Source organism: Crocodylus siamensis, chromosome 4 (genome assembly GCF_052110815.1).
Source record: "Crocodylus siamensis isolate JL-2025a chromosome 4, ASM5211081v1, whole genome shotgun sequence".
In the NCBI taxonomy this organism is placed as follows: domain Eukaryota; kingdom Metazoa; phylum Chordata; order Crocodylia; family Crocodylidae; genus Crocodylus; species Crocodylus siamensis.
In genome coordinates this window covers 183,949,289-183,973,317 of record NC_143398.1, presented here as the reverse complement: position 1 = coordinate 183,973,317, position 24,029 = coordinate 183,949,289, and the positions used below count along the sequence as shown (strand labels likewise).

At 42.6% G+C, this 24,029-nt stretch overlaps 1 protein-coding gene across 3 annotated transcripts in view; it reads right to left on the bottom strand.

Annotated features, from left to right (window-relative positions):
- Window positions 1-851: 851 nt before the first annotated feature.
- Window positions 852-24,029, bottom strand: part of FTCDNL1 (formiminotransferase cyclodeaminase N-terminal like) — a 41,070-nt gene continuing 17,892 nt past the window's right edge. Inside the window, exons 3-6 of one of the 3 annotated variants that reach the window (XM_090045164.1) lie at window positions 18,010-18,105; window positions 15,449-15,601; window positions 8,200-8,307; window positions 852-1,504 (exon numbers count right to left, since the gene is read on the bottom strand). In XM_090045164.1, coding sequence (XP_089901290.1) covers window positions 1,065-1,504; window positions 8,200-8,307; window positions 15,449-15,601; window positions 18,010-18,105 — 797 coding nt within the window. In that variant the 3' untranslated portion in view covers window positions 852-1,064. Of the gene's footprint in view, window positions 1,505-8,115; window positions 8,308-15,448; window positions 15,602-18,009; window positions 18,106-24,029 lie in introns of all 3 variants that reach the window. The other 2 variants (XM_090045162.1, XM_090045163.1) reach the window with 2 other exon arrangements.

Genomic DNA, 24,029 nt, shown 5'->3' with positions numbered 1-24,029 from the left:
GAATGCTGTTATGCTGGGGCAGATGGAGCATCCCACAGGAGTGCGGGGATGGGCAAGAGGGCATGTGCTCAGCAGCAAACCCAGAAATGGATTGCAAGTACTTCTGGTCCACCTCCAGGTCCGCCACTGAGCACTCTGGGGACCCTCTGGCTTGGCAATCAGCTGCGGGGGGACCTCAGGTGCCTCCCCAGACCCAGGAGGTACCAGTCACTGAGCTGGGGGGGCACAGGGGCCCCCCTCCACGCTCCCCAGCAGACCTGCAAGTGGATCCGAAGTGCTTCTGGTCCACTTCCAGGTCTACTGCCGAGTGCGATGGGGACTCCCGTGCTCCTGTGGAATGCTCCATCCACCCCAGCATCTCAGCATTCATGAGCCACCTGGTACCTTGAAGTATGTAGAAAAAACATTTAAAGCTGTGTCTGCATCTGAATCACCAAACCTTTCCAAGTCTCTCCAAATTGATTTGGAGGATTCCGATTCGATTAAAGGGTCTCCTGATTCAATTCAGATTTGGCCACCAAATCAGGCTGAATCTCCGCCAAATCAAATCAGGGACTGAAGCTTTGCACAGCCCTAATATTTACTGCAATCAACCCAACAAAAGACAAAAGAACTGCATCCAATCCCCTCTCCCATTCTATTCCATTCTTCCCTCTGAGACAAGGATTTTTTCCCCCCTAGTCAGTGGAATGAACCTTAAACTACAATGCAGCCACTACAATCCATCCCAATATAGGGACCAGGAGACGACAGTTAGAGACTGCCAAGGCAGAGATTAATGAAAGACAAGTGATGTCTGTAAAGACATAGAGCTTATGAAAGAAGGATATTTAATGATCACTGGACATGCCAACAAAAATTAAGAGTCTCCCCTCCCAGCCAGCTGCAGAATCAGGTTCAGACAAATTGTAGTTTTCAGCAGGAGGTGGTCAGACCATAGGTGGTCAGACCATTTTATTAGCATGAAATACACTGGCTTCCCTACTGCTCATTTGTGTCTCTCCATGTCATGTACACCATAATCTCAATACATCATGATTTATATCTATGGAGATAAAAGAAAGTCACATAAAAATGCCCTCCCTCATCTTCCAGAACTCTCCAATGCCTTTCATTAATGCATATGTGGCATGCTGCTTACACTCTTCTGGGGTAAAGCCAACTAATGCTGTCCCGACAGTCTTTACTTGTTGGTCAGTGGCCAATTTATTAATCTGAGCCTCTATTGATTGAGGGGAGACATAATAATATGTCTTTTCAAGAACACAGTATGAAATATACCCAGAGTTGTCAGGTGAGGTCACCACAGTGTCTGCCTCTTCAAAGCTCTCTACATTACAAGCTATTTCAATCTTTCCATCATGGGGAAAAGCCATACTCTGTATGCCTTTCAAACCACTTGCACTGCTACCTCGGATAGCACTTGCTATGTTTCTTCCTGTAGCCAGGTCTTGAGTGTCTATGGTCACATTGCAATTCATCACATAAGGGCTGGCTCCAATACCTATAAAAAACAGGTTACTCAATTAGAACGAAGCTCCTTTTGAACTGCCATGACTTCCCCCCCTTAATCTTCCCTTTCAGACACACACACACACAAATAAAATGGCATATGGCCAGATTAGTCTTGAGTATGTCCTGCTAGCTCCAGCTGAATTCAGTAACAGCAATGCACGAACATCTGAGGACAAAACTTGTCCCGAGTAATTATTTTAAGCTAAATTTAATCTTTGTCTTTCTATACTTACTGTTTCCAGACCAATGTTTCATTAACACAAGTATCTAATATGTAAATGTCTAAGCTTTTACTTTTCTTCAATAGCTCATTAATATTTCTTTTGTTTTGTTCCCTCATCCTGAAGCCCTAAAAGTATCATTCCTTTTGCACAGACAAAGAGACAGGTTATTGAAACCAGACAAGACAGATTTAATTTTCCTTCTCCCTTTCCATCCAAGCCTATCACATGCATTATAATGGAATAGCTATATAATAATTCAGCTCCTAGAGATGGAGCCTTTGGTCTTGCTGTTGGGGATTCTGCATGAATAAATTAGATTAGAAAGTCGATTTCACAAATATTAAATTTCCCTCCTTCTTTCAAAACGTAATGGACCAGACATCTATCCCAAATTCTTACAGGAAATGAATCAGTTCAAATAAGACAGAATTGATATAGTTCTTCTTTGCAAGATAGCAACAACTATAAAACATCAACCTATTACAGAGAAAGTATAAAACATGGACTGACTACCTCCACACCTTTAAAAGGCAATATACCAGAAAGCCCTCACTTCCTCCAACTCAGCAATGACTACATGGTCTTTTAGAAAGCCCTTTGTTTGGGGCCTCTGTATAATCACTGAGTTGAATTGATAGCAACACTCATATGACTGGAGCAAAGACAGTGAAGGCCATAGTACAACACAGCATCTGGTTCTTGACTCAAGCAATAAGAGTACATCACCTTCCTGATGCTTGTTGGTGCTCCTAGGAACAGGAGCCTGGGTTATCTCCAAAATAGTGTCTCACCTGCAAATGACTGCCAAGAATCATCCATGTGAAAATGAGGACAACCAGCTAAATCTAAACTTTAATTTACCCACCAACTTACACTTCATTAGGTATTATAGCAAACTACTGAAAGTTGTAAGATTGCTCTAACTCTCAGGTGAGTTAGGGACTGTGATTCATTTTGCTTAGGTATAACTTCTGTGTTACACTGTGGGATTCTACATACTGTGGAAGATTTGGAAATTCATTATGAGCTTGTCTTCCATTTAGATCCCTTGTGCCTCAGTCAATCTAAAAACTGATTAAGAAAGACTTCCCTACAAGCAAGATGCTTCAGGTTAACTTTACTGGTTAAATAAATTTCAAAATGGGTAAGTTTTGTTTAACCAAAGCAAAAAAAAAAAAAAGTAAATACTGGCATTTCAAAGAATGAATTCTGAAGTGATGAATGAGTTGCATTCTTCCACTGATATTTATGTTTCCTCTCCTTTTTAAATGTTGGTAAAATGTATATTGCTTTATTACAATTTGTAAATATTTGGCTTCATATGTAAAAAATATTTTGCCCATTTACTTTTACTACTATATGTATCACTAATAAAGCCCCACAATAGCACTTGCTAAGATTCAGTCCTTTTGTACACAGGGAACAGGAATGAAGTCATGTGACTCAGGTGATCAGTCACAGCATGAATAATCATATTAATAACTGCTTTTGACAACTGATGGTCAATCCAAAGGTTGCAGTTTCCTATAAAAATTATTCAGTTGTTTTTATTTATTACTACTGCAGCAGTGTCTAATAATTTCAACCAGAAAGGTAGTTATGACACTTAAATAATAGCCCCCACCCCAAGGAACTGGCTATCTAAACAAACAAGCGGTGGGAAGAGAAACAGCATGATAGAAGTGATATAGCATCTTGCCAAAGATAAAAGTGAACTGGTCAAGAACCCATGTTTCCTGACTCCTTTGCCAGTACTGTCAACTAACATCACACTGTATCCCACAAAATCAGCTTGTTTATGAACATTCTAAAAACAGCAACAAAGAGGCCAAATTCAGATAAATTATTCATTATGTATAGTTCTCCCACTCTACTTGTGTGTCAGGGAAGTGTATAAAGCCTAATGTTTCCCTGACAATTTTGCTATTTTTCAAAAAACTCTGAATCTTATACTGTACAGCTGGTGATCCCAATGTTGCAAAGACCTTTACAGTTAACTGATAGTGATGTCAACTCTTTATGCCAGATTGTTTAAGCAGAGCAAAAAACAAATGTACTTAATTAAGATCTGATGTGTATTTTTTCCTCCAAACATAAATGCAATATTTGTGTTTAAGCACTGGCAGTAATGACTGTGAACTATGCTATTAATGTCTCGTTTAAAGATGCTTGTGGCAGGATCATGTCTGGAGCAACAAAAATAAAAACGCATTCAGACAAAACAATGGTGAAAAGCCCATTAGAAAAATAAAAAGCAGTGATCATAGAAGAAAAACATGTATTCTTTTCTCAGAAAATTATTCACATATCATAAGTTCTCTTAAACTGGATCCAAACACTGTCATTTTCAATAAAATCAAAGATGCTGAGAGCATTTTTTTTCAAAAGTACACAAAGAGCCTTATTTTATCTGGAGGAGAGAAGATAACTCTGTAATGCTCTTGCTTATTTTCCCAGGATGTTTTACAGATTAAATCAATTGGTAGTAAGTGAGCTGGAGAATCCAGCTGGTTTAATGGACTGGCCTCATATATTAGAGAACTCCAACAAAAAAAAATGGAGTTTTAAAGTAAACACTATACAACCTGGGGCTTCTCCATTGCATTCAACACTGGAGAAATAATATTGCTGTTCCAAAATTAAATCTGTTGAGAATATTGTGGAGACATTCTGTTATAAGGCATTCTGCTTGTTCATGTTATAAGGCCATAGCCCAGTCTTACCAAGTGTTTAATTTTCTGTGTCACAGAATGCTGAGTGAGTAACCTGTAGGTTAAGGAGAAGACAGGATGGGTCCATCTTGTGTGCAATATCCAGAACCACAGACAGGGCTTCCATGTGCTACAGTATTACAAGTAACAGAACAACTACATTCAGACCATATTCCCTGACCCCTTTCAAGCTCCTGTCATGGAAGGGTTGTGGAGCAGCTGCTCAACAGAATTTTGGGACAGCCAGGATTTGAATTGATGGAAAATATCTATCCTGTTATTCTCCTTGTGTGTACGGGTTTTTGGCAGGCACTTCAGCACAGCATCTTGCCAGAATTCGGATGTTAATGTGGAGATCAGCCTTACTGCTTCATCGTCAATCTTAGCAAAAATAAAAAACCACAAAATGGCACTGAGCACTTTTGTTCCTCTCCCTCCAGCTGAAAAGCAAACTGTTCAGTTTGAGCTGTGATCAGTCTACAGTGCTTAAAAAGAACAAAAGTAGCATAGACAAAAATACTGCATACCAACATGCAAATGAGCACAACCAGCTATTTCAGAGGAGGACAGATATTCTTAGTACAGCTCAAAGTCCACATTGCTTTGATATGACATCCCAAAGTCAGTGAAATTGACATTCCGAGTTCTGAGTCTGATAATAAACTTTAATCTTGGATTACTCAAAAGATTAGGAAAGGTTTCAAATGCATGCAAATCCAGCTTGGGGTGAATGCGGGCTCTTGTATGTGCCTGCACCTCTTACTGCACTTGGTTTTGCTTTATGTGAATCTAAGTGAAACGTAGTGGTTCAAATGCGTTTTCCTTTGTGATGTTGGGATTTGTTCAACTCTGGGCATGTTTACACATGCACTTTAATGCACATTAGCCTATTTTAATGCACATTAAAGCATCCCGTAGAAAAACTGTGTTTTTTACTTAATGCGCATTAAAATGGGGACTCGATGTGCGGCTGGATTTGATGATCTTCTGAGGTCCCTTCCAGCCCTAATGTCTAATGTCTATGAAAATAGGCTAATGCACATTAATCATAACTTTAAAAGCATACACTTTACTTAAAGCACATTAAGCTAGACTAATGTGCATTTTCCTAGTACTTCAGGGCACTTTTACATGTGCTCCAGGGATGGAGTGGGCAGTGCTTTAATTAGAGCAACTCCAAGAGCTGCTCTAATTAAAGTGCTGTTAAATATCGTGTATCAGCGTCTTCATGCTTAAAAATGGTGGCAGGTGTGCTTGAACTAAAGCTTGTTTGACAAGGTTTACTTCAAGCACCCCTGCCACCATTTTTGAGTGTAGGGATGCTGATTTACAAGTTGCAGGAGGCTGCTGGAGCACAGTAATTGCCATGCTCCAGCAGACTTGATTGAGTCTGCTCCAAAGCACTGGAATTCCAGAATGTCAGAGCAGTCTCCATGCTCATGTATAGGCACCCTCACAATGAAGGTACTACATTTAATACACATTAACTAAACCGCATTAATGCACATATAGACACACCCTCTGAAACCTGAAATGAAACTTGGGAGGGTCAAACTGTAACTGCTACATTGCACACTGCTCTAGATCCAAAATCCAGGAACAGCCAGGGTGACCTCCTTTTATGACCTACCGGCATGTTCACAGAGTTTATGCCTAGAATACCTCCTGTAAATAGGAATTATGAATTGCTCGCCTCATGTTAAGTTTCAGTGGCATCTTGCAAATATCAAGTAGCCTTTGGTAAAATGAGTCAAGTGGCTAGACTCTGGTGCTGATCCCAAAAACAGTGTATATGGCTATGACTGACACTTGCTGTGGATAATTGAGCTATGAATTATGGTAATACCAGGAATCAGATTTCTGAAGCAGTACAGGATATTGAGCAGTCTCATATACATAATGTCGCTCATGATGCTCTTCCATCTCACATTTGTTTCACTGAAGTGGTAGATTTTGGAGCAGAATAGTAGTATTAATATTCTTATATATGTCCGTGTATTTTTCACTGATTTTAACAGGAAAAGTATCAAGCTCTCTGAATGTTTTCCTGGCTTTTCATTTCCTTTCCTTATTGAAATTTAGCAGCAATAATTAACCCGGTTTTTTTGATGAAACATCACACCCAACATTATAACTCAGAATTAACTATTAAAGAGTCTACTAGAAAGGGGATTGATCCCTCCTTTTTACAGAACTGGATAAAGGGTAGTTCATGGGATTGACCATTAATTGGATTTTCTGAAGTAAAAGACAAGGATTGTCTGCTGCAGTGCTCAATCCTGACTAATATAATCAATATTTTCAGTACCCAATACAGGTAGTGAAGCTACTCTCTTTGATCCATTTTAAAAAAAGACAATGCAGAATTTACCACTAAATATTCCTTGATGATGTTTACATGACTACATAAATAGTAAAGGTGTCATTTCTAATGTGTTGTTTATCTGTAGACCTCAAAGTACTAAACTTTACTGACAGATCTTCACTTACAGTCTTAACTGGCATTTATAGCAGATGTGCATTGCCTCTTATTCCTTCCCATATCCTCTCCTTTATTTAGGAGTAAACGTATGGGAAGACCAAAACTGAAATTTGCTTCTTCACTAATTTTTGTCCTACATCACAAGGCTGAAGTCTAATTTAAAATTCCCCTTTTGAGTGTGGGTGTTTGATAGTTTATGCTACATTTTGTTTTATTTTACAGTAATTTCTAAATTTTCAATTAAGTGGTATGTGTTGTGAGAACAACAGTTGTCCCTTCAGAGGATGATTTCATAGCTAGGAAAGAGAAAAATTATTGCTTTTCTTATCCTCCCAGTCTATTCACAGTAAATTGTGCACAAAAGTATGCATACAAAGGTGTTTCAGTATAAAAACCAGAGCCTTTCTGTGAGATTTTAAAATCATTCTGCCTTGTAATACTGGCTATTTCTATTGTATTTGGAGAACAACATAACTGTCTATCCTTGAGACAGTTTCTTAACTGAAGAAACAACTAGTGAGCAGACTTGCATACAAATCAATCAGTTAATATTGATGTTTTAGCCAAAAATGTCTACATACATCTAAAAATGACCACCAAGAAAAATAGCAGAGAAAAATAATTCAAATATTTAGAAAAGTCCCCCGGTTTGTTAAGAAGCAGCCTGAGAAAACCAGTAATAAATACCGGTCTTCAAAATCTCTGAACTCCAAGATGGAGAGTGATGCCTGCCTGTTCACATACAAAAGATTGAAGATTCTGCTTCTTTCTAGCATCCCATGGAACAATTCTATAACTTTAATAAGCTCCTTCTCATACTAAAGACAATTTCATCCCATCACGGTCTTAGAAATCACACATTTTGAAATACTATCTTCACTGAGTTTCATGTAGCATTGTAAAGATTTTCCCACCATACTTTTAAAGTAGCTGCCAATATTTTCTCCATATATTTTATTACAGAATCTACTCATTGGGGTCTTAGTTGGATATGGAGACCAATGGAAGTCCCACTCCACTACACACCCCTGTAGAGACTTGGTAAAATATTTTAGGATTTGGCCCTTTTACAGGGCGCGATTCAAATTCTATTCCAATGAGTCCACTGTCTTCAGTGGGATTTGAATTCAGCTAGTATTTCTTAACATTTTAATTTATACATTTTAACTAAGGCAGTTCCTACCTGTTAGACCATATCTTTGGGAAAGTGTGGCTCCTATATCAGGTTTATTTTCCATTGATTTGAAGTCCCTCCCTATAAACCAACCTAGCTGCTTTCTTCTCTGAACAAGGCTTCGCTTCTCAGGTTGATCAGCGTGCCCAAAAAGAAACACACTGCATCCTGGGATATGCAGGGTCAGACGCTCAGCTATGCCTGCAGAAGTTGAAAAAAATAAAGGAAGAGCACAATGCAAATACATAATATTACAGGAAACAAAATTATTACATTTGATTTAATGGACTTGATCCAAAGTCATAAAAGCAAACAACTGCGGGTAGGTGGGGGGTGGCAGTGGCCGCCACACACAGAACAGTTGCAGCACACGGTAGTGAGTGGCGGCAGCAGCCACTGCGTGAGCTTCCTTCCCCCGCAACCGCCTGTGTCCGGCTCCCTAGAAATTCCAGTAAATAAAGTGTTCCGGTTACTGAAATGTTGGATAACAGGGATTTTACTGTATTGCTCTTTTTTGGTGGTTATGCTTCAGTTCTGGATATCCAAGTAATGACTTCAGTGACTTTCTGTTTTAGGACAGCCTAAACCAAAATGAAAGGCTTGTTTGTACAGTAGTTTAAATCATGTTTATATTGTTATCACAAAAGTTTTCCTATAAATGTAAAACAGAGAACTCAGTGGTTACAATGAGATATTTCACTGCAATTCTGAAGTAATAAAAACTGCATATAAGGTCTGCAGTTTGGAATGCACTTAATTGACTGTATGTGCTTGACTTACATTAATGTGTATTTTGTGTCTGTAAAGTCACTGACATTCCTCTCAGCTTTTGTTTCTTTCAGTTTGGTTACTTAACCAAGTTAGTGTGAAGGGACTCAAAAAGTATCGTTTAGAAAACTTAGCTGATCTTTATGAATTCAGACTAAATAGGTCCATGAATCTCAACTGGTTAAACTAAACCTAGGGTTGAGGTGACTAAAGATTTAAACTTCAGATTTTAAAGCCTGCTACTATGACTAAAGATCAGAAAATGGTACATCTCTGTCAAAAGCATCCAGCCTGGCCATTACAAGATCATGGAAAGTGGGAGTTCCACGTCAATCTCAATGCCTTGGTCTCCAGCAGGTGAGAATGCTGTTAAGACACAGCAACCCTTGGGAAAGCACTGGGAAAGACCATTAGTAAGTCAATACAATGGCCTGCACATGAGAAATTGCTTGTGCCAAATGCTATTCATATCCTTCAATGTATTTCTGAAATGAGCTCATATGTTACAGGAATTCATAGATTGTAAGGCCAAAAGCCCCCTGCACCAAGCAGGAAAGAGAACTGGGGGTCAGCAGACCCCAGCAAGGTGACCATCTATCCTCCTCATGAAGATTTCCAGGGTAGGTGATTGCACCACCTCTGGAGGGAGCTTATTCCATACCCTGTGAAGAAGTTTTTCCTAACGTTGAACCTGAATTGGTCTTCCAGCAGTTTGTGGCCATTACTCCTACATTTCCCCTCAGGTGCCATGAAGAACAGTTGCTCACCTAGCCTTTGATGTACTCCACTACAGTAGTGGTAAGCTGCCCTGTGACGGCTGCATGTGTTGTAGGGCTTGCTACCACTGCCCTGAGCTCGTCTGCCTACAGGTGAGGATGCACCTCAGCTTTGGATCACTTGGTCTGCCAGGAATTTGGTCTTATGTTTTCTCACCTGCTACGACTTTGATAAAATATATTCCCAGGAGGCACTGCCCGCAGTGATCCTGCCTGGTCTTGATCCCTGTTTCTTCTGTGGGGCTCCAAACCTCCTCTTTAACTGAGCCTAGCCTCTCCAGATGGTACTTACAAAACCCTTCTGCAGCCAGGTCACAGTGCTGCCTGTTGTGGTATGATTTGCCCCTCTACCCCAGGGTGACTTTTGGTCTTGATTAGATACGTCCTTCCTGGGCTGGTCTTGGCCTATGCTCAAATATCAAAAGAGAAGGCAAAAAAAACCCAAGGAAAACCCCGGCTACTCTCACCCTCTTTGTTGGACTCAGTCCATGTCCCCTTTTACCCGGAATCAGGTTCTCAAAATCCCAATTGCAATGATGAAGAAAATCCCTTAGTCCAGTCTTTGTTATGCGCCAGCCTGCCCTGCACCCCTGTAAACATTCACAGTCTCCTTGGAGTCTCCCCCATGTGCAGAAAGGCTCTACCTGTAAATGTAGTTTCCCTCAGGCCCCTCCTCTGGATCCTCTGTTGAAAACTCCACTCCGGAGATTATCACAGGCCTTGTGGACTCCCTCTCCAGATCCCCAGCTGCGGCTCCATGCTGGAGACTATCACCAGCCTTGTGTGTGTAGGCCTCCCTGCCTCCTGCTCAGGGTCACTCCAGCAGTGTTCCTCTGGCAAGTTCCTCAGCCCTTGCCTGCCAGGACACTCAGCTACTCCTCTCTCTCTCTGCAGTGTGCAGGGAACTGACCCCTCTCTGGGGCCAGAAATACCTTTCGGCAGCCTCCCTCCTCCAATCCTGAGCGAGATGCTGCTCCGGAAGTGGGGTGGGTATTTTCCTTCCCTTCCAGTCTCCAGCTGCAGCCCTGCTGGCCCTCCATGCTGTGAGTTTTGTCTCACTCCTTCACATGCCCCCAGGTCCCCTCTCAGCCTTCTTTTCTTTAGCCTAGTCCCAGATCCCTCAGCCTTTCCTCATATGGCTTGCCTTTTGAGACTCTGATCATACAAGTGACTCTTCTTTGGACTCTCTCAAGCTTGTCCATGTCCTTGTTAAAGTGTGGTGCCCAAAACTGGATGCGGTACTCCAGTTGCGGTCTCACCAGTGCTGAGTAGAGCAGAAGAATCACCTCCTTGCTTTTGCTAAAAATGCATATCAGAGTATTATGTGCCCTACTGGCTACAGCATCGCACTGCCAGCTCATATTCATACGTGGTCTTTTATTATCCCCAGGTCCCTTTCATTCATGGTGCTAGTCAGTTGGGTGCTGCCAAACCTGTAGGTGTGTTGGGGGTTGCTCATGCTGAGGTACAGCACTTTACATTTCTCGACGTTGAACTTCATCAGATTCTGATCCACCCAACTTGCCAGCCTGTCTAGGTCTGCCTGTGACTGTAGCCTATCTTCAAGAGCGAGCACGCTTCCCCATAATCCCAACATCCAAATCATTAATAAAGATGTTGAAAAGTACTGGACCAAGCACCGACCCCTGTGGGACACCACTGCCCACTTCTTGCCAGGATGACATAGAACTGTTCACTATGACTCTCTGGGTCCTATCCTGCAGCCAGTTTCTCACCCACCTGACTGTCTCAGAGTTAAGCCCACAATCCTCCAATTTTTTCACAAGGACATCAGGGGATATTAGATCAAAGGCCTTTTGGAAGTCAAGGTATACAATGCTAACCTGCTCTCTCATGTCCAGGTAAGTTACCTGGTCATAAAAGGAGATAAGGTTGTTAAGGCAAGACCTGCCTGTGACAAAGCTATGCTGGCTATCCAGAATCTTACTTTCTGCAAGCTTACCACAGATAGACTCCTTGATGAACTTTTCTAGGATTTTCCCTAGGATGGAAGTTAGGCTGAATGGCCTATAGTTACCTGGGTCCTCCCTCCTGCCCTTCTTGTGGATGGGCACAACATTGGCCCTCCTCCAGTCCTCAGAGACTTCTCCAGAGAGCCACAAATTGTGGAAGAAGTTTTGCCAGGGTGTGACCTCCCCTAGTGCCTACCATGCCAAACCTAGGCCTTGAATGCACCCTCTATCTCGCCCGCCACATCTTTGATCTTAGTATTGTCAGTGGAGGGTGCCTTCCTACCCTTCTTGGCAAGGGGCTGATCTTACTATACCGGGACTTTCTCCGAGTCCTGGTGCTGGTCCTCTCCCGGGGCCAACTCAATACACGTGCCCCCTCCTGGGGCGGCTCTCTGACTGTGCCCCTTCTCGCCCAGCTCGGACTTCTCAATGGGCTTACGCCCCACTCAGGGCTTTGTAACTTCCAGGCAGTGCCCCGCTCGGGCCTGCCTCCCCTATGTTCCGCGGCCGCTCACGTACCGGCCTATTCCGCGCTCCCTGCGGTCCCTATGCCCGCACTCAGGCCTGTAATCACGCTCCTCGAGCTCCGCACCCGCACTTGGGCCTGTAATCGCTCCTCTTGCGCTCCACTGCCCTGCCCTGGGGCCCTTACTCGCGCTCCTTGCACTCGCTGCCCGCACTCGGGCCTTCTATGCTCCCCGCTGGGGCCCTCCTTGCACTCGCTGCCCGCACTCGGGCCTTCTATGCCCCCCACTGGGGCCCTCCTTGCACTCGCTGCCCTCCCTGCACTCGCTGCCCGCACTCGGGCCTTCAATGCCCACACTCAGGCCTGTGGTCGCGCCCCTTGCACTCTCCACCCGCACTTGGGCTTGTCCATGCCCGACTTGGGCCTTTGCTCGCGCTCCTCGCGCCCGCCCGCACTGGGGCCTTTGCTCGCGCTCCTCGCGCCCGCCCGCACTGGGGCCTTTGCTCGCGCTCCTCGCGCCCGCCCGCACTGGGGCCTTCGGTGTCCGACTCAGGCTTCCCAGAGTTGGGGCTCAGGCGGCCTTAGCCTTACCTGGCCCCCAGACCCGCCTCTTCAGGCCTATGCCCCATTGGGGCTCTTCCCAACTCGGATTTCCAGTTGGGGCCTGTCCTGGTAATACCCACGTTGGGCTGGGGTCAGGACCCCCCCACTGCTTAGACCCACCTTCCTGGGCCCACGCCCTGCTGGGCTTAACCACCAGTGCCCCCTGTCTGGGGCCTAAGCTGCGCTTTACGCGCCTGTTGCCCCCCTCTGGGGCCTCTACTGCGCCTCTCGCGCTTCTTGCTCCCTCTGGGGCCCGTGCCGCGCTTCTCACCCCCTCTGGGGGTCTCGCTCGCGCGCTTCCCGCACTTGGGGCTCAGGCAGCCTTAGCCTTACCTGGCCCCTGACCCTTTTTCTGGGTCCTACACCCGGTTGGGGCTCAGATGGCTGCAGCCATGCCTGGCCCCCTGGACCACCGTCTGGGTCACTTGCCCTACTAGGGCGGGGTCAACACCCCCTAACACGCGCCCCACTGGTGCAAACCGCTGCGCCCCACTGGCACCACTTGCTGTGCCCCACTGGGCACCGGGAGCCCCCAAGCTACTGGGTAGCCCCCGTGAGGCCTCCTCACACCCCTACAGCCTCACCCGGTCCTCTGGTGTAATAATCACAACTCAACAAAACTATAAGCCAGCCGGCTATAACACATCATAAGCCTGCGAGCTTATAATACCAACTCCGCTCTATGCTGGCTCTCTCTCATACCTCTGTCAGGGTTCTCTCTACCCCTGCATCACTGCAGCCAGTCAGAGTGGTCAGGCTGCAACCATTGACTTGGGCTGCTCAGCTCTCCCACAGAGCTCCCGCTCCTGCAGCTGTCTGGAGGGAACTGTCTCTGGCCTCAGCCTTCCCTGCTTATGAAGGCCAAGCCTCACCCCCTGGTGGTCAGCTGATCCAATTAGTTCCCATGTCAACTGCCACCTGCTGCCCTAATAAATGGCAGCTGAATCCATTTGCTATTATCAGTAGCAGGCACCCTAGTGCCCTGCTACACAGGGGTTCCGCAATTACTTTGGCCAGCTCCTTCAGCACTCTCAGATGAAGATCATCTGGTCCCGCTGACTTGTATACATCTAATTTTTTTAACTGGTCATACTGTGATGGCCAGAACCAGAAAGGTCAAATGGGCAGCTTTAACCAGAAAAATTTTGCTTTCTGAGATATCTGCAAAGTGGCTGATGAAGCAGTTCCCTGTCTGTCTGAAAAAAGATTTATATATAGCTTTTTGTATTAATCTCCAGACAGCATGAACTTTAAAAAGCAGAACTAAAAATTACAATCGCAGACATAGCTGATTTATAAAATTTTGCTTAGAAACAGTAAAAAAAACTAACAAATGTAATCACAAAATATAATTAACACAGTGGGTTGAATTTAGTTGGGGACATGTTAATCTCAGACCCCAAAGTGATGTGGTGTAATTCGCTTATTGAGTAAACCCAAGCTTGGGCAGTGATTTATTATAATGATTTCTAACACCTTTTAACCCCATAGGATAACAGTTATAAAGTAACACTATGAATGGCTACATAACTAAAAAATTACCATAAATAGGATATAAAAGAACACGCACGTCTAAATAACCCTCGGGAAGGACAGAACAGAAGGGTCATTGCTGTCCCATACCCTCATGGATCTCTCTTACTCCCTGTGACAGCAAAGACCAGATCCTCACTAAAGTGCTTCCCCCGATTTTCCTTCCTACTACCTAGTTCAAAAACGTCTGACTTAGCTGAATTAGCTTGATGTGCGTCTTTTAACTGAAGGACTATTGATAAGTTACTAACCAAGTGGGAACGCTTGGTTAATTTCTTTATCTGTTTTATTATCACTGTCAATTTTAATCTGTATTGTTATGTTGTCTGTTTATTAGCTTAACCTTTTTACTAACTGTCATATGTGCAAACTATATCTTTTGTTGTCATAAGTAAAATTATTCTTTTTATAAGTAAAAATTGTCATTGCCTTCACTCCCAACATCCCCTCCTCGATTCCAAACCAAAATAGCCCAGTGGCTAATAAAGTTGCAGTGCTCAGTCAGTCTGCAACTAAATTGATATACTCACAGTGCCCAGCTGGCCTGTAACAGTCATACACTAATCCTACGGCAATAGTAGTATGGTGATTAGTCCTACCATACTCATGATGATGTCAGCATGAGAACATCAATGCAATGGAATGGAATTTACAACCCAGGAAAACAGATATAATGGAACAATGTGGTATCGATTTAAAAACACTGTGCGCCAAAGCACTAGACACAGCACAACACAAGACTAGCCCACATAGTTATTAGACTGTAAGACTGAGAAAGGATGGACCCAGCAGAATCCCACAAGGATTTGTAAAACAGAAACTTTCTACCCAGTACCAAAAGAGTTTGTTAGTTTGTCGTCTAGAAGTGAGCTGCATGGCTGTAAGGGCCAAAAATGTTCAATCCTATTTCAGTTCAGGCACCTTTCCAGCTAAGCTCACAAAAACACGTTTAATTTAAAATGTGTCAAGATGCTTTCCTGAACTGGGGCCTCAGGTGTCTTTCCAGACTAAGATTTTGTGTGTTGATATTAACAGATTTGGTAACTTTTTAAAGTCAACTGTAGACAAAGCACGTTACCTTTAACATATACTAAACTGGTCATCTCACAGCCCAGGGATAGATAACACATGTACTTTTTAACCCCAGTTCAGACAAACCAAGAGATGCAGTTTAGGGAATAAGGTTATTTCCACTTCTTGCAAATCCTAAAACTTCCACTTACTTCGAGCCACTGTTCCACACTCCTCCAGGCCTACATCCAAAAGAGGGTAAATCGGAACTAAGTCCACTGCTCCAAGGCAAGGATGGATTCCTTCATGGACAGTCAGATCAATTGATTTGAAAGCCTCAACGCAGGCAGAAACAACATAGTCACCTAGGACATACAACAGAGACAATTATGGTTTAACTGAATCTGAACAAACAGCTAAGGCTTAGTCAGAATAGCACTTCTGTTCTAAAGATCACATAAACAAGGACTGTATTTAAAGCAGCAAATTAAAAAGCAAACAAACTGAAAAGATTGCAAACTTTAAATTATAAGCAGCTTCTTGCTCCAGGATTAAAGTATAGCAGTTAATCTTTTTCTAATTCACTCTACACATTAATTAATAGCTTGCTTTTTTCCCCAGTTGATGATAGACAAGAGGTTTGGAAGAAATGTCAAGGTCTTGTAAGTCTTAGAAATGTACTTACCCAAAGCAAGCATACTATAGTAAGAAATGTACTCAAAAACATTTGAAGTGAAATCAAATCTCATAAGACAATTAATATTTTTATTCTGCTGTTTCGGGTATCAGACCAAATTCAGTAACAGTTTATGTTACTGCAGCATTGAAAGCTAAGATATTAATATTTTCTGGCTCTTGATATTCTCATGTTGCTTTCTTTTCAATTCTGTTTTCATTTGCATGTCAGACATCTGTATAGTGACTATTCAAAAGAAAAAAGGAATCTTATTTTATTTCCCCAACATATTCCGACACAAACAGAAAAAAAACACATTTCAAAAACAAGTAAGGAAGATTACTATGTGACAGGAAGATACTTTTCACATTGTTTACAAACCTGAAACTGCTTCAAGGGGAAATTAATAGGTAAAGGCAAAAAGGTCACGCTGCCTACATAATGAAAACATTCCGAGCAAACATTAAGAAATACATAAGTCATCTTAACTCCACTTTTTCTCAGAACCTCAATTCTGAGCCACAATTTTTTATTTTCTTTTATTTTTGTTGTTTTGACTTGAATACTTAAACATTTCTTTTTAAAGGAACCTGTTACAAGGGAAATACTGAATGTATTTATCAAGGCATAGTACACTGTTTGGAAACCAGTAGCTTTTTTATTTTAGAATAATATTCCGTATCTAGTTGCATTGTTTTCAGTTCAGGACGTAAGGATTATCTTTAGAAATCTATCAACACTTGTCATTAATGTGTACATATATAACTCTCTCTCTCTTTTTTCAGAAGGATGTTGTACTGTGTTAACACTGGTTAACAGTTAACATTGGAAAACAGTTATATAATATTGCAGTCTTAACTCTGACCTCAAGTGAAAACAGTTATTTTGTTAATAATCCCAGAATGTTAACACAGTGGCTGATTTGATTTGGGACATGAAAAATTTTCCTTAAAAAAAAAGTTTACCTGGCAGGAGAAAACCACTTTCTTGGCAGGAGGTAATACCTTGACCGAGGTAAAGCATAATTAGTCTCCCACTTTCACTTTCAGTGGGAAGATTTTAGCTATATGGCAACTTTATGGAAGTGGAAGACTCCTACCTAGCTTGCTTCTGTGGACATACAGCTGAGCACAAGCGAAACTCAGGGGCATCCGAAACCAAAGCCTCTGGGTTTGGGCCCACATATAGGATGCCTGCCAAATGATCTGGAAGCATTCGACATCCCAGGTCGGGGTGGAAGATACTTGCCAGTAGTAGGGCCACATACGGTTCTTAAATGACTCATAGATTTGAAATTGATTTGGCCGATTTGACTTGGGACACAAAATTTTTTCCTTAAAAAAAATAAATATGGTACGTTCCTGTCAGCATCTCAGCCTTTTTGGCTAAGATGAAATGTAGCACATTTAGGGCACCAAGGGGAAGGTGTTGGGGTTGGCTCTGGCCCTCCCAGTGCCAGCCTGGTATTGCAGTACAGTATCTCCAGGCCTGGTGCTTGTTCCTTCTTGGGGAGCAACTGCCCCCTGCTTTTTTTTTAAAGAGAGAGACACACACATACACACACACACACACACTCTGCCATCAGTATGTTTGCCCCATATGAACCATATGTTTTATAGTCTTGCTCAGTGCTGGCTACATTTAATCAACTTCAAAGTTAGTTTCTCTTACATTTCCCTCCCATGCTGATCAGGGACGAAAACCTTGTCTTATATTCAAGTGAATAAGGTCCTTTAGCAGAGATTTTAGAAAGTCAGGAAAGTGAGTTGGGCAGCCAACTCCAATTGGTTTCTTTGAAAATCTTTGCCTTAACAATTTTCTGTTACACTTTACACCATCCCTAGGAAAATTTCCCTCCTATTTAAATGTGCGCAGTTAGTAACTGCTATACTTACAGAATTTCCACCTTTTAATTTGTTAAATTACTTTCTCAAACTTCCAGTATATTCAAGAAGTCACTTGATAGTTAGAGTGAGCACAAAACTTGAGATGAGCCCTTTTCCCAGCAATCAAAGTACGAAGTCATTCTCTTAGGACAAAAAGGAAGAGGAGTTTGGAAGTTTAAACATATTAAAACAATGTAAAGGATCCTCTTACCCAACATATCAATGGGAGCTGCTATTGTTATGACCGATCTGTTGTAATCATAATCAGAAAATATATTAAGCACTGTTGCTTGAGGATGCTTCTGCCCTATGAAAGGAAAAAAATCCACAAGAATTCAGACTTTTCAAATACATCAAATGATAAATTACATCCAATAATTGGCATCAGTTAAGTGTGTAGATAACTTCAAAACAAAATGCAATGTTTCTTGTGCAAACAGTTCATTGAATTCAGCAAGAACTTCTCTCTGAAAAAGCAGTCAGGAGTGAGCTCCAAAGGCCTGAGATCCTGTGAATTACTGAGTACCTCTGGCTGAATGTTTATCCACTGACATCAAGTGGTGGGTGCTCTCATGAACCATGGACTCAACATCCCACAAAAAGCATGCAGAACTCTGCACAATCTAAGTCATAAACTACTGTATTCCACATTAAATATACTAGGCACAGGCTACTTGTGCAAATTAAAGCTACATAAACACCACCTATAAAATTATCGCACATTTCCCAGATCTAAGTTTATAACTGGTTCGACCTTTTTAGGAGTGATGCTTAACAGTCTAAATTAATTGTACAATTATCCAGGGAATTGCAATACATGTAACATGTACAGGGGGCCCTACTGTTTAAACCTTATACCCTGCAAACAAACACATTCAACTCCTCAGCCTGCAAAAAATGCCAATAAAGTTAGTAGTCCTCTATGCTATATAATTACTTGCAGGATCAGGGCCTTAGTTTGCTTAATATTGATTACAAATAGAGTCCCAAACCACTTTTCAGTATAGAAGAGAGGATGTGGTATAAATTACAGAAACCCATGGTGCATAGGCAATGTCTGAAGCCAAATTCTGACTTCATCCTTGCGCATGCAGCTTTCATCAAAGTTAATGAATGGGAAGGAAGAATTTGGTCCCATAGTGAATAAATTACAATATCCAGCCAAAAGGCAAGAAACAGGGACCCAGAGAGAAACTGAAATACAAGCATTTTATGAGTCATATATCCACAATACCACTGCCAAAAAAACCAGAGCATACAGACATGGTTATGGGCTACATTTTCAGCTACATTTTTTAGCCTGTCGGGCTTGTTCTAAATTCTCCATTAATGCAAAAGGTGTTCCTTGGAACAGCCCTGACTGGATTTCCTGAGCTATGCTTATTTACATTCCACAACTTAAAGTTCCTTTCAGGCACAAGGGATTCAAATTTATAGATCACAAAACCTGCGTTTACTAATTAAACAAACAAACAACAACTCAGGAGGAAGAAATGGTAACTGTCTTAAACAGCAGGAGTATGGTTTTAATTCCTTATTGACCACCTCTTATTTTCTATGATGACGAAAAACCAGAAATGAGATCACATAGCCTGTTATTTTAATTGTTTTTCAACATAGCTCCTGGTGGAAAAGAATATTAATTTATTTCTCATGCTGAAAAGGTTTTAGTCTTATTTTCATACATTTAAAGGGAGTAAATTGCTAAGAGAATAAAACATTATTTCCTGTAATTTCCTGAATATCCATATAAAAAAGGAAATGACTGCTGGCAAACAGAGCTGTCAGTAGGAAGTAAACTGCTTCATATTTGTAATGGAATATAATACCTATTTGAATTGTTGCCATTAATAAGCTAATAAAACTATAAGTCAAGACCTAGCTATTTATCAGTGTGTGACTGCTACATATTTCTTGGCACGCTCTGTGACAGAGACAGGTATCGCAGTCCTTTAAGAACTGCCATTTCTGAAAATGATGAGCCAGAATTGGCATTTTCTCTGCTTTGGAAACAAAAAACACAGCTGCAGATCAGCTCCAAAGCAGTTCTCCTACCAACATTTAACAGGTGTTTTCATAAATACTCCAAGTTTCTGCCAGAATGCAAAGTTAGGAATTTAAATACAAAATGGTTCAAAGGGGAAATCTACAAAATCATTTCATATGCATCTAGATAAATACATATACACACACGCACATAATAGCATGATTAGATATGCATATATGTATACTACCAATTGTTTGGGGCAGAGACTATACCTTTCTAAAGAAGTATTGCAAAGTGCTTCTTAGTATTATGGCTGCTATGTGAATATATAAGAATGCATAGACTTTGTTTAGCTGCATAAAGTGCTAACGCCATCTATTGCCAAACAACAGAATTCTTGATTAGCGACTACCAAACTGCTTTAATTGAAATGGTCTGGTTCAAAAAAAAAAAAAAAAAAAGCAAAAAGCTCAGAATGTACATTTTCTCAAACCACGGGAAACTAAAGCATATTTATCATATTCAGTAATGTTTGTTCATTCATGATCCAAACATAAACATATGTGATTAGCAAAACTGAGTGGACTCCAAGGGTAGTGCTTTAATAGTAAAAACATGTACCTTTTCAGTGGTGCATATTCCACTGAGAAGACAGAGATATATCTATTTTGCAGTGGCTGAAATTCACTGCTCTGCATTCCCAACAAAATGGCTACGTACCACTTAAGATCTACTTAGAGTGACACTTAGGTCAATAGGTCACAAATCCTGTGATGTTTTTCTACAGAGGGGTAGATTTCACTTGATTAACACCTTGTATTAACGGTAAGCAACTATGGCACATATCTTCTCTGGCAGAAGGCACAGTAGATTTATAGACTAACTAAATAAAATACATTTATAGAGCATAAGCATTCTTGAATTTAAGCTTACTTCATGAGATGCTGTGAAAGGACAAACACAGAACAGTATTCATGGGTGGATCTAGGATTTTGAAAAGCGGAGCATAGATGGTGTAGCACATCGTCACATATGACACAATACATTTTTCTCCAGTTAAAAAGAAATTAGAAGCTTTACTAATACCCTAGGGAGCTAGCACTATACTATTTCGTTTAAGACCAAAGCAAAAATAAATATAACTGTTGGAATGTGCACTAATTTCCTAGAGTATATATAAAGGTTAAAAAAAATACAACAAACTAGGCAAAAATAGGCAAAATAGTCAAAAGATACTGGGCCACTGGTCCTGTAGTCATTATTCATAAAAGAGAATTTAGCCTTCTTGAGCATCTTGACAGCGCTTCACCAATACTTGACTGTCAGTCATTTCTATACCTCAGTTACTATGACCACACTTGAGTAAAGGTTTCTAGCTCGAGCTAAAAACAGTCTGTAGACCTGTGAAATGAAAGAGAGACATTACCAGGAATGGCTAACAGGCATCAAAACGGCAGAGATAGTTTGAAAAACAGAACATCAAGACCATCAAAAATTAGAGGGTCATTAACACCTCTAGATTTCATAGACATTAGGGCTGGAAGGGACTTCGGAAGATCATTGAGTCCAGCCCCCCACCCGAAAGGCAGGAAGTCAGCTGGGGTCATAGGATCCCAGCAAGACAAGCATCCAATTTGCTCTTGTTCAAAGTAGGTGCTTGAACCACCTCCGCTGGCAGGCTGTTCCAGACTTTGGCGGCCCGGACAGAAAAGAAATTCTTCCTTATGTCCAGCCTGAAATGGTCTCGCAGTAGTTTATGACCGTGCGACCTCATCATCCCTTGGGGCGCTCTGGTGAACAAACATTCCTCCAGATACTGGTGGTCACCCCTGATAAACACATACGTGGCCATCAGATCACCCCTGAGCCTGCGCTTTTCCAGGCTAAACAGCCCCATGGCTCTCAGCCTGTTGTCGTAAGGTCTGTTTTCCTGACCTCTGATCATGAGCATGGCTCTCCTCTGGACTCTCTCAAGCTTCTTTACATCCTTTTTGAATTGTGGGGCCCAAAACTGGACGCAGTACTCCAGCTGCGGTCTCACCAAGGCTGAGTACAATGGGAGAATGACGTCCCAGGATTTGCTTGAGAAGCATCTATGGATGGAAGCCAGTGTTTTGGTCACTTTACTAGCTGCCGCATCGCATTGCAGGCTCATGTTCATCTTGTGGTCAATCATGACCCCCAAGTCTCTTTCTTCCATAGTGCTAGCCAGCGTAGCACTGCCGAGCCTATAAGATGCTGCAGATTTTTCTTCCCAAGGTGGAGAAACTTGCATTTTTCGGTGTTAAACACCATCAGGTTCTCATCCACCCATTTGCTGAGCCTGTCCAGGTCAGCCTTTCATCTGGCATGGATGCTTTGCTCCAAAGTTTGGTTCATCTGGCATGGATGCTTTGCCCCAAAGTTTGGTGTCATTGGCGAACTTGGCCAGTCTGCTCCTGACTCCAATGTCCACATCATTAATGAAGATGTTGAACAATATGGGTCCAAAGACAGAGCCTTGGGGGCCCCACTGGTCACAGGACACCATGATGAGTGACTGCCATCAATTAATACCCTCTGGGTCCAACCATGGAGCCAATTTCCCAGACAGTGGATCATGGTGGACCCAAGGCCACAATTGGCCAGTTTTGCCAAGAGGTGATCATGGGATACCAGATTGAAGGCTTTTTTGAAGTCAAGATATATGACATCAATCTCTTTTTCCTTGTCCAAGTGATAGCTCACTTGGTCGTAGAAGGAAATGAGATTGGTCAAACAAGACCTACCCGCAACAAACCTGTGCCGGCTATCCCTTAGGATGCTGGCCTCAGCCATTCCATTAAGGATGGTCTCTTTAATAAACTTTTCTAAGATCTTTTCCAGGATAGAAGTCAGGCTAATGGGCCTATAGTTAGCCAGATCCACTTTCCTCCCTTTCTTGAAGATCGGCACCACATTGGCCTTCTTCCAGTCTTCGGGCACTACACCAGAGCGCCAGGAGTTTTCAAAGATCCGTGCCAGGGGCTGGGCTATGACGCTCGCCAGCTCCTTGAGTACCCTCGGGTGTAGATTGTCAGGGCCGGCTGACTTGAAGGTATCCAGCTTCTCAAGATGTTCCTTCACGAGGTCAGCATTTATGGAGGGTACGGGATCTCCCCAACCTGGACCTCCCGGTCCTGTAGCGGGCATGGGCGTCCCATGGGACTGATGAAAGACCAACGCAAAGTACCCATTTAATAGGCTGGCTTTTTCCTGTGCGTCAGTTGCCCCATCTGCTTCAGCAAGGGTCCAATGTTGCCCTTGCTTTTCCTCCGGCTCCCCACATATCTGAAAAAGGACTTTTTATTGTCTTTGATGCTCGAAGCTAGTTGGAGTTTAGTTGCAGCTTTGGCTTTCCTGGTATGCTCCCTGCAGGACCGAACCAGTGCAGAATAATCCTCCTTGGAGATTAATCCCATCCTTTATCCTTTGTAGGCTTTTCTTTTTAGCCTTAGGAGGTCTGCTAGATCCCTGGAGAGCCAGGGGGCCTGCTGTGCCATCTTGCTGCCTTTCCTTCGAGATGGAATAGACTTAGCTTGTGCATTGAAGATCGCTCCCTTGAGAAGCAACCACTCTTCTTGAACTCCCCTCACCCTGGGGTCATGGTCCCTTAGGGCCTGACTGACAAGCCTCCTGAGCTTGTCAAAGTCGGCTTTTCTGAAGTCAAGGACTTCTGTGTTGCTGACTTGCCAGCTTTACAGCGGATGGTGAAGGTGATCAGCTCATGGTCGCTGTCACCCAGCTTCCCATCAATCAGTAGGTCGCCGATTAGCTCATCCCCTGTAGCCAGTACCAGGTCAAGCAGTGCTTTGCCTCTCACTGGCTCACAGACTTCTTGAGTCAGGCAGAGGTCATCCACGCATGAGAGGAAGCTTTGTGATCGCTCGGATTTTGCTGAGTGATCCTCCCACGAGATGTCCGGGTAATAGAAGTCACCCATGACAACCGTGGTCCTGGAGTATGCGGCCTCAGCCAGCTCCCGGGCGAACTCCTGGTCAAGCTCAGGACTGTGGGTGGGAGGTCTGTAGTAGACTCCCACCGTTGTGTCCCCTGTGCCATGTTCCCCATGAATTTTAACCCAGAGGGTCTCTAGCTGTCCACCCTGGTCGCCAATATCAGCTTGCAGGGACATGTAGCTTTCCTTAACATAGAGAGCTACACCCCCACCCCTTTTATCTACACGATCCCTCCTGTACAGGGTATAGCCATCTATACCCATGGTC